This window comes from Hippocampus comes, unplaced genomic scaffold (assembly GCF_001891065.2).
Source record: "Hippocampus comes isolate QL1 unplaced genomic scaffold, H_comes_QL1_v1.1 scaffold62, whole genome shotgun sequence".
Lineage (NCBI taxonomy): Eukaryota > Metazoa > Chordata > Actinopteri > Syngnathiformes > Syngnathidae > Hippocampus > Hippocampus comes.
Genome location: NW_017806062.1, coordinates 1,112,027 through 1,121,971, shown reverse-complemented (window position 1 = coordinate 1,121,971; position 9,945 = coordinate 1,112,027). Strand labels below are relative to the sequence as shown.

General features: G+C 39.9%; 2 protein-coding genes and 2 non-coding genes across 9 annotated transcripts in view; 3 read left to right on the top strand and 1 right to left on the bottom strand.

Annotated features, from left to right (window-relative positions):
* Positions 1–9,945, top strand: part of parvb (parvin, beta) — a 20,529-nt gene that overhangs the window by 10,311 nt on the left and 273 nt on the right. For 3 of the 4 annotated variants that reach the window (XM_019893391.1, XM_019893393.1, XM_019893394.1), the window contains 8 exons: positions 974–1,089; positions 1,184–1,242; positions 1,535–1,554; positions 1,893–1,954; positions 2,043–2,111; positions 3,416–3,517; positions 3,610–3,682; positions 4,737–5,070. In XM_019893391.1, coding sequence (XP_019748950.1) covers positions 974–1,089; positions 1,184–1,242; positions 1,535–1,554; positions 1,893–1,954; positions 2,043–2,111; positions 3,416–3,517; positions 3,610–3,682; positions 4,737–4,813 — 578 coding nt within the window. In that variant the 3' untranslated portion in view covers positions 4,814–5,070. Of the gene's footprint in view, positions 1–973; positions 1,090–1,183; positions 1,243–1,534; positions 1,555–1,892; positions 1,955–2,042; positions 2,112–3,415; positions 3,518–3,609; positions 3,683–4,736; positions 5,071–9,945 lie in introns of those variants that run through there. The other variant, XM_019893392.1, reaches the window with a different exon arrangement.
* trnag-ucc (transfer RNA glycine (anticodon UCC)) lies at positions 92–163 on the top strand. The gene has a single exon. It is a non-coding gene; the product is annotated as a tRNA-Gly (tRNA).
* Positions 319–390, bottom strand: trnag-ucc (transfer RNA glycine (anticodon UCC)). The gene has a single exon. It is a non-coding gene; the product is annotated as a tRNA-Gly (tRNA).
* The window catches only part of parvg (parvin, gamma), a 6,225-nt gene continuing 3,999 nt past the window's right edge, over positions 7,720–9,945 (top strand). For 2 of the 3 annotated variants that reach the window (XM_019893397.1, XM_019893395.1), the window contains exons 1-3: positions 7,725–7,885; positions 8,737–8,855; positions 9,362–9,426. In XM_019893397.1, the coding sequence (XP_019748956.1) occupies positions 8,741–8,855; positions 9,362–9,426 (180 nt within the window). In that variant the 5' untranslated portion in view covers positions 7,725–7,885; positions 8,737–8,740. Of the gene's footprint in view, positions 7,886–8,736; positions 8,856–9,361; positions 9,427–9,945 lie in introns of all 3 variants that reach the window. The other variant, XM_019893398.1, reaches the window with a different exon arrangement.

The following is a 9,945-nucleotide window of genomic DNA, read 5'->3' as shown; positions in this document are numbered from 1 at the left end:
AGTGGTGCCAAGTATTTTCTCCCTCATGCGGCCAGTCAGCGCTGTTGCAGACATGTTCTCCTCTTCCGAAATCTCCACAACCTTGTGCAGTGCGTTGGTGGTATAGTGGTGAGCATAGCTGCCTTCCAAGCAGTTGACCCGGGTTCGATTCCCGGCCAACGCAGGACTTTGTTCTTGCAGTTAATTTAAATTAGATAACATTATTTATTGATCTCTCAATAAAGGGCTCTTTCTCATTCTCTGCAATCCAAAGTAAGGAAAAAAAGTCATTCTTTCATTTCTCAGACAGCGAGCGGGGGGAAAAAAAAAGTAGCTGTCTGCGTTGGCCGGGAATCGAACCCAGGTCAACTGCTTGGAAGGCAGCTATGCTCACCACTATACCACCAACGCTGTGCGTGTGTCTCAGTGTGTGTACATGTGCGGAATGCTGGAAGAGCAGGAAAGCGCAGCATTCCTGAAGACGCCCCGTAATGCGCGCACACTCAGCAGACACTTCATTAGGTACACCTAAAACGTCACATCCAGCAATAATTTTGCCTTTGCAAAGCAAACAAGATGAATTACATTTACAACAAAATGTACCCATGTTCATGTGGCCAAACGCGGAATATGTACAAGTATTTACATTTGTTTGCATACATTGCATTTTTTTTTCATTTACATAAAAACAAAGACCACCGACCAAACTGCATGTTTATTTATTTTTTTTCCACTCAGGCAACATGTTTATTTTATATTCACATGGAGAAAATGATAGGCTTGGAGGATACAATGCTAATATAATATAAATGTATACAGTTTTAGATAACACTGTGAGTTTGGAGTGACTTTAGAAAATAGCACCTAACACAGAAATGCCCACTTTTTGCCGCTTTACTTCTCTTGGTGATATCATCGGACTATAATTACTTTGCAAACCCATTTGTGTGTGTGTGTGTGTGTGTGTGTGTGTGTGTGTGTGTGTGTTGAGCAGCCATCCACTGCAAAAACCTGGTGGCCATCGTGCACCTGCTGGTGTCTCTGGCCATGCACTTCCAGGCGGCCATCAGGCTGCCCGAGCACGTCTCGGTCAGGGTGGTGGTGGTGAAGGTGAGGCGTGCTCGTGATATGACATTCTTATGTGACTTTCGCAACTTGGCTTCTCACTCTTCTGTTGCTGTTGTTGTTGTTGCTGTTTGAGCAGAAGCGAGAAGGCATCCTGCAGACCGCCCTTGTCAACAAGGAGCTGACCAGTACCACCGAGTGAGCGCTCCTTTCTCATCTTTGTATCCATGCGCAACGAGTGGCCCTTTTGTGACTGCAGACCTGATGCTTTTGATGACTGTTGTTCCGTACTAGACATACAGCGTGGCGCCTTGATTTACATTATAATATCATTTCTCAAACCTTTGTTCCCCATTGAATTATATTCAAATGCTATTGATCCAGAATTCCCCAAGCAATCACTTGTAAGTCGAGGTACCACCGTATTCTGAAATTTGCACTGATATATGTAGCAAACTAAATAGTTTTTTTGGCTCTCTTTGCTTTCCAGAATGATGATGGGAAGATTTGGTCAGTATTTTTTTTTTCCTGTGTCGTCTTTGTTATTTTAATTGAGTCATTTCTGAGTTTCACCTTTTGAATTGAGATTCTGAAATAAGTGAACTTTTCTTACATACTAATTTATTGCGATGTACCTGTATGTTGAATTGGCCGTGGGCTAGTAAAAGGAAATACAATATTTATTCACGTAGCTGAAAGGTTTCGGGGGCCGAAAACCCTCCCGAAGTTTATAGTCGCTGAGCAGAACTATATGCAACGACACAATTTGCCAGATCAGCGTGGCAAGCCCGCGAAAAATAAAGAAAACCATTTCTATGTGCTAACATTAGCTAATGCCGTTTCAACAGAAAGAGATGCTTTTGACACGCTTCTGGATCACGCGCCTGATAAACTCAATGTGGTCAAAACGGTAAGAAACGTATTTTCCTAATGTACTTGTTTTAAATTCCAACTCGATCTGGATTGTTCATCAAATGCTCCTCTTGCCGTCACTTTAGTCGCTCATCACCTTTGTGAACAAACACTTGAACAAGTTGAACCTGGAAGTCACTGAGCTGGAATCTCAGGTAATCAAAGTTCATCTACCGTCACCTCCGAGCATTTTATTGCCAGTTCCAGTGGAAATTTACTTTAAAGCTACATATAAAACCAAGAGAATTACATGAATGTCTATCCACAGGACATCTTCGTCTTACGAAAGTCTCCTAGCTTAATGCTAACACACTATATAAAATCAATAGAATTACACGTATATTTATCCACAGGACATCTTTGTCGTTCAAAAGTCTGCTAGCTTAAAGCTAGCACACAATGTAAGACCAAGAGAGTGACACATATATTTATCCGCAGGACATCTGTCTCTCACGAATGTCTGCTAGCTTAATGCTAACACACAATGTAAGACCAATTATAAACACAAACGGGTTACAGTAATTCGTTGCATTCTATTTAAATGACTATCCAATTTTTTTAAGTACATCCTGTGGAGTGCTCTTTATCTTAGGGGAAAAAACACTTTACAAATTAAGAAAAAAAAACATTACAAAAACATGTAATTTCATTTGGGGTACTGGAATGGATTGATGGCATTACCATTAATTTCAATGAGCAAAGACCTCCTCTTGCCGTCACTTTAGTCGCTCATCACCTTTGTGAACAAACACTTGAACAAGTTGAACCTGGAAGTCACTGAGCTGGAATCTCAGGTAATCAAAGTTCATCTACCGTCACCTCCGAGCATTTTATTGCCAGTTCCAGTGGAAATTTACTTTCAAGCTACATATAAAACCAAGAGAATTACATGAATATCTATCCGCAGGACATCTTTGTCTTACGAAAGTCTCGTAGCTTAATGCTAACACACTATATAAAATCAATAGAATTACACGTATATTTATCCACAGGACATCTTTGTCGTTCAAAAGTCTGCTAGCTTAAAGCTAGCACACAATGTAAGACCAAGAGAGTGACACATATATTTATCCGCAGGACATCTGTGTCTCACGAATGTCTGCTAGCTTAATGCTAACACACGACGTAAGACCAATTCTAAACACAAACGGTTTACAGTAATTCGTTGCATTCTATTTAAATTACTGTCCATTTTTTTAAATTACATCCTGTGGAGTGCTCTTTATCTTAGTGAGAAAAAAAAGCACTTTACAAATTAAGAAAAAAAACATTACAAAAACATGTAATTTCATTTGGGGTACTAGAATGGATTGATGGCACTACCGTTAATTTCAATGAGCAATGAGAACTTCCGCAATTAATGTTTTCGTGTTAAGAGCGTGGTTAAAGAACAAATTAAACTCGTAAATCAAGGCACCACTGTATCTTTATTATTATTATGTTGGAATATTGTGTTCAGTTTGCTGATGGGGTTTACCTGATCCTCTTGATGGGGCTGTTGGAGGACTACTTCGTGCCTCTCTACAACTTCTTCCTCACCCCGGAGAACTTCGACCAGAAGGTGACGTGACCATCATGGGAGATAAAGTTCTCATTACTGCCCGGTATCAATTATGTCACAAGATGAGATGACCGGTACATCTTTTTAATCAGGTCCACAATGTGGCATTCGCATTTGAGCTCATGCAGGATGGCGGCCTGAAAAAGCCCAAAGCCAGACCAGAAGGTAACTTGACTTGTTATTCAAATGACAACCCCATTCTTATTACATTACATTTTTAATTGAATCATGTACAGTCTTTTTTAAAGATTTATTTCCCCACAGTTAAGCGCAGTGTTAATGGACTGTGCTTAGTGATAAATGTTAAATAGACTTTTAAGGAAGAAAACCTCTGCCTCGATTTTAATGAATGCTTAGCGTGACTGAACTCTGTGCTACAATATAAATAAATCTCTTTTGATACTTGATGTACAAAAAAAATGTGTGAACCCAGAGTGCAAGTTATTACAATACTGTTACTTTCCACTAGAGGGAAACCTCGCTCCATATTTAAAGCGACCCCCAAGCTGCAGTCAATGAACCTTGGCCATCACTTTGCTGTGTAATTTAATGAACCGTCAGCAGCCTGTAGCATGTCATGCATCGATATACATAAATAGTATTATGAGATAGAATGATATTAGGTTGAAAAGCAATCTAATAGTCATGACGGATCGACTACTTAAAGGTTAATCAACATTTTGTGCCATGAAGGCAATTTCAGTCACTGGCTGGAATGGAATGATGAAGTGATACATTTGCTTTATTACATTATCATCAGCAGGCGCTCGCATTTCAGCTCACCGTGATCCAGGCGGACCTCTTCTAGTGGCAAAATAATGCCGAAAAACAATCAAGCTTATTTGTTTTCTCATCTTTTTGTTCCCCTCGCAGCATCATTTTTTGTGGGGAGGTTGTTTGTGGCCAACTCGTGTTTAACCTTGAATCCTAATTGCAGCCCATCGTCATGTTATTCAACCAAACAATTTATCTCCAACGACCTAGTTCTGCCGGGAAAATAACAATATGCAAATAAGCCGTGCGGATGCGATCACAATGCATCTTATGGTAATTATCAGTAAATTCTTATTTTGGCCTAGTTTGTGCTCTACAAGAAGAACACAGATATAATTGAGTGGCTATAATTTAATGGCAGTGCACCATAAATATTTTTTTTTCTTGTCATTTTTTTTTTCTTGATGAATATACTTTACAAACCCTTTTGTTACTTTTTGTGCAGATGTGGTCAACTTGAACCTCAAGTCCACCCTCAGAGTCCTCTACAACCTCTTCACCAATTACAAGAACTCTGAGTGACAGCTCGCATCTCCGACATAAGCCTGTGTGTGTGTGTATGTGTGCGCGCGTGTGTGAGGTGATGAACAAGGACTTTTAACTCGTTCCGTTGTCAGAGACCATTGGGAATGCAAGTGTTGAATCAAGTGTATTAATAGTTTGAATGCTCAGCCATGACTGTCAAAGTCAACATGTTCAACATAAACTCAACTGCTCATGTTCGCTTATTAAATCGCTTAATATTTGTGTTTTGTGTAGATATTAAAGGATACATATTTTACTTTTTTTTCCCACAATTTGAACCAGTTCCCGTGTGTCTTAATAACAAAAAAAATACCCCAAAGATCAAGAATTGTCCTCATTGTCAATGTGTCACTGATGTACCTGATCAACAGTGCAAGCTAACTAGCATTTAGAAATGTTAACACGTTTTTCATTAAAAAAAACAAACAAAAGAATTGAAAATTCAGGTTAGCGGTGGCTCGCTAACGCAAAATGAGTGGATTCGGATAAAACAATAACAATGACAAAAAAATCAATAATGAACATACAGGGTACAAGTAGATAGCTAACGTCAAATTAGCTTCTGGTAGACTTGAATAAGCTGAGCTAATCAATAGTGCAGTCTGCAAGTTTTAGCGAAACTGCATGAAATCACCACAAAAGTACTCAAATGAAACTCTGGTATATAGTGTGTAAACTAAAAGGGTAAACTTAATACTCAGCAGAGCCTGTTTTAGCAATGCTAGCCCAGCTTTAGCGTTCACTCTTTCATGACAGTTTTTATGTTTTAGCCGAATGTAGTTTTCTAAATGTTTAGGCACAATGTTGACATTTTAAAGTAAATGAGGGTTAGGGTTTCAAAACAGTGTTTTAAACCAGGATTACGGTTTGAAAGGATGGGTTTTACATTACGGTTACGGTTTCAATGTAGGGTTCTAACCCATGGTTACGGTTTGAAACTAGAATGAGTTTGTTGAAGTCGGGTTAGAATCTAGGGTGAGACTTTTGTTCGTTCATTGCGTGCGGGCGGTGCATGGCAAAGAATTTGGTTTCTGACCAAATTTGATGACGGCCATTTTGATTTGAAGGGGCCAATTCGGGGGAGGGGGGTTGTCCATTACCACTGCTTGTTCAAAGACAAACTTGTCCTTGAGATTTTGTCTGATTCTTACCGCATTTGAACCATGTCGACCAAACAGATGGTCGACGCTAACTCGTCGAACCGTTTGGTTTGAGACATTGCGTGTGGGTTGGGCCTGGCACTGACGCCCAATGACTGAGTCTTTTGAAAACTTGGAAGCGGACCGGCGTAGCCCAACCCGATTGCGTTCATCTCCCCTTTGGTGCCAAATAAGCAGTTGCCTTTTAAGTGCAGCCCTGCCCCGGGTGGGCTGCAGTCAGCGAGGCCTGCTATCGACTGACCTTTCAGACCATCTCCGAGAGGAGGGCGGAAGACCTGTGGCTAAACCACCCCTCCCTCTTCAACCACCGCCCGCCGCTTGCAGACCTCGCCTGCTGGTGCAACTGGGAAGATGAGTGCATGGCAAGCTGCGCTTTCTGACGCTTGGCTGAATTATTGAAAGTGGGAGATGAGTCAACGCGCTGTCAGGAATCACCAGAGTGACAATTTGTTCGCGCTGCCTCCGAAATATTCCACCAATTTGGGCAAAGGAATGATGGGTTTATTTTAGAGCTCAATTCTTTGTTGCTATGGTAACCTTCCACATGCCCCCCCCCGCCCCCTTCCTCCAAATTGCCCCTTTATCTGGCTGTCGGGTGGTCCCTTTTTTCACCTTATTTTTTTTTTCAACTTGTTTTCCACGCTTCCTGTCTGTTTTGGTGGATCTAATGGAGGCTGCTGGACGCATGGGACTCCAATTGATGTGCTCACATACGCACTTTGCCTTGAGTGGTCCAGCCCGCTCAGTGTCACGTTTCAGCAGTCCTTTCATTTGGAAACAGTGTTGGTCGGAATGCTTTGACTGGACTCGGGTTAGGGAAAAATATGATCTTGGAAAAATGATCTTTCACAGGAGTGTGGTGAATCATGGTTAGCATGTTTGAATCACAGTTTTGAGGTTCTTGAGTGGGAATCTTTGGTAGGCCTTTCTGGAGTTTTTGTGTGTTACTCCTTTGCTTGCATTCAGCTAAGCGGCATTTTATTTGTTTATATTCTCTTATTGTTTTGGTTATAAGATATTTGGTGTTTTCATTACAGTTTGGTTTTATTTCATTTTGACATATTCAGTTCGTTTTGAATTCGTTTTTTCAAATATACTTTGTTTCAGTTGAGGTTTTATTGGTTTTAGTATCAGTATTATAATTATTTAAAAATTTTTTTTTGCATTTTGAATATTTGACAAGTATGGTGTAGTTTAGTAAAGTAGACTCAATCCTCAATTGACTGTCGGTCGTTTTTTTCCGGACGGACAGAACTTAGAATGCAGGGTTTTTTTGTTTTTAATTCATATTTAGTCCAAAAATGCTGGTGTTTTTCAGCGGCTGGGAAAGATGAATGGCATTTCAATTCATTTAAAAATGCATTCAATGTCCAGAAAATAGATTTGGTAGAAGGTGTCTCTGCACATAATTGACAACCATTATAAATGCACTCAATAAAATGTAACCCCCCCCCAAAAAAAAATCTCACTCATAAACTGACGATAAGTGTTTTCCACCGCCGCCCCCCCACAAAAAAACCCAATGTAAAATACTGAAAAAAAATATAGAAAAAAAAATCCATACGCATTTGCTGAACTGCGAGTATGACAATAAAATTCATGAGTCAAGGTACCACTTTATGACATATGATATTTTCAGAGTGTCTCATTTCAAAGTGTTTGGAACACTTCCCGATTCTATTCACTGTACTGAAGTGACATCACAGTAAAATATGGAGGAAGTGCTACTGTTTTCGACACCGCATCCTCTCAAGTGTGTCTTGCTTCACTTCTGACTCGCTGACATTTTATTTTCTTCCAAGCGCCCGCCTGCTGACAGAGCTTTTCATCGCAATCCACAATAGATTGAAGTTGAACGCCTTTATTTATCCCTTGGCTTTTTCTCGCCAGCCTTAAGCCATCGGAGGAGGTAAGCAGCTTCAAAAAATAGATTTTTCTTTTTTTTCAGTGATCTTGTTTGCAAGAGAGGAAGAAAAAAGTCAGAGGCCACACGCAAGTGCAAAGAGGATGTGGAGGTCTGACTTGTCACCACTTGTTACTTTGATGTATTGACTCAGAGATGACAACGGAACTAAAACGTCCACGCTGAGAGCCTTTCATTGAAGAAGGTGTCATACTGAGGAGGGAAAAAAAAAAACCAAACCAAAAGGTCTTCACATGTTTTGAAGGCTTGACTTGCCGGAATTTTTGTAGTATTCTACAGCAAAACATGATGGAAATTTGAAAAAAAAAATGTGTGTTTTAAAATATTATCATATGCTTTTAGTTTTAAATATTCTTTGGAGCTTCTTTTTTTCCTCTCTAAGTTTGCTTTTCATTAATCAAATAATTAGGTCTATTATTTTAAGTATTACTATTAAGATGTTTATGCAAAAAATTTAATCCATGCCCACCATAATAAAGTAAAATAAGAAGAAAATAGCTTTTTGCCCTTAATAACATGCATAGGTTTATTTAAGATAAGATAAGATAAGAAAACCTTTATTAGTCTCGCAATGGAGAAATTCCCAATTCACAGCAGCAAAGTTATGAATGGAAGAAGTAGAACAACAAAATATAGGAGCTGCTGGAAAGGCAGCCACTCACGCTGCGCCATCTTGAAGTCAAAATAACACAACACAACACATATTGCTGTATTCTCAATATTCTTCTTCTTTATATTATATTTGTTTGTTTTATATTTCATGCGCTTCATGAATTAAGTTGAGTGGACGTCAGCTCAGGTTTTTTTTTTTTTATTTTGCAATTTTCCGACTCAAGTCGAATGAGTAAAGTATCAACTACTGCCAGAGAGGGCGCTATGGAGACGGATAAGTCTCCGGATCACAATGAAGCACAAGAAGAAGACGACGCAGCCGTCGATGCCGAATGCTTCCTGGGTAAGTTCCTTTCTAACCAGATGGAAAACTACAAACGTCATTTCAAATATGAACAGAAGACGTGCTGTTAATACATTCCATTTTTCATCATACTTACGAATTAAAGATTCACCACTCAACAAAGGATTTGAAACAAACAATAAAATAATCACAGACTATGATTTGTTTTTCCCAGTTCAAATGTCAAAAAAATAAATAAAAATCGGTTTCCAGGATGACAAAAAAAAAAAACAAAAAACAACTGCTGAGCAACATAGCAACATTTTCACAAAAATCAACTCATTCAACATTTTAATATTGTTGAGGTGCTATATTTATCCTGGATGTCATTCCAAATCAGCTAAAAATGATCAGGCCAGCTTCAAAGTATCAACTGGAAGCTATTCTCAGGGGGAAAAAAAAAACAGCATATAATGTCATGTCATAGCTTGGGAACTCGACGATGACGTTGCATTGACTGAGAGATGGTTATTGATCCTTATTATGATATGATATTGTCCAAACAGTTGAGAGGACTAAGATTATTCAGCCGGCGTCTCTGAAAGACAGCAAACTGGAGAAGCTCAAGGAGGTAAGAGAATGTTTGTGTTTCATAAACAATACAGGGACGGATGTGTTTCGATAATTTTGCGATGCCGATTTTCTGTCTGCACATCAGTGGCTCTCCACGCGTCATTGGAGGAAAATACTTTTTTTCAGGACGTTCACAAAATCACACAGTGTAACCGTAACACACAATACTGAAACGCGATCACGTGCACCCTGACACACTTCACCGAAAGACTCTCACTGTCACGCTGGAGCTACACGGAACTGAATCACTCTCACACATTGGCTTTCACACACTTGACTGAAATGCTGTTCTACAAGCACAGTAAATGCTCAAAGGAGCTCCAAGAAGCTTCCCAGGCTGGCCAAGACGTGCAGTCGACAGCCCGCATGGGTGCAGGAATCAGACCTTCTTGGAGCAGGCAGTGAGGTGGATGGTTGGCTGAAATTTTAATGAAGGTAATTATGGGAGGTGAGGAGAGGCAGATCACAAGTTGGGGTGGGGGGGAGCACTGGTGGTGGATCCACAGTTTGGGGGGGC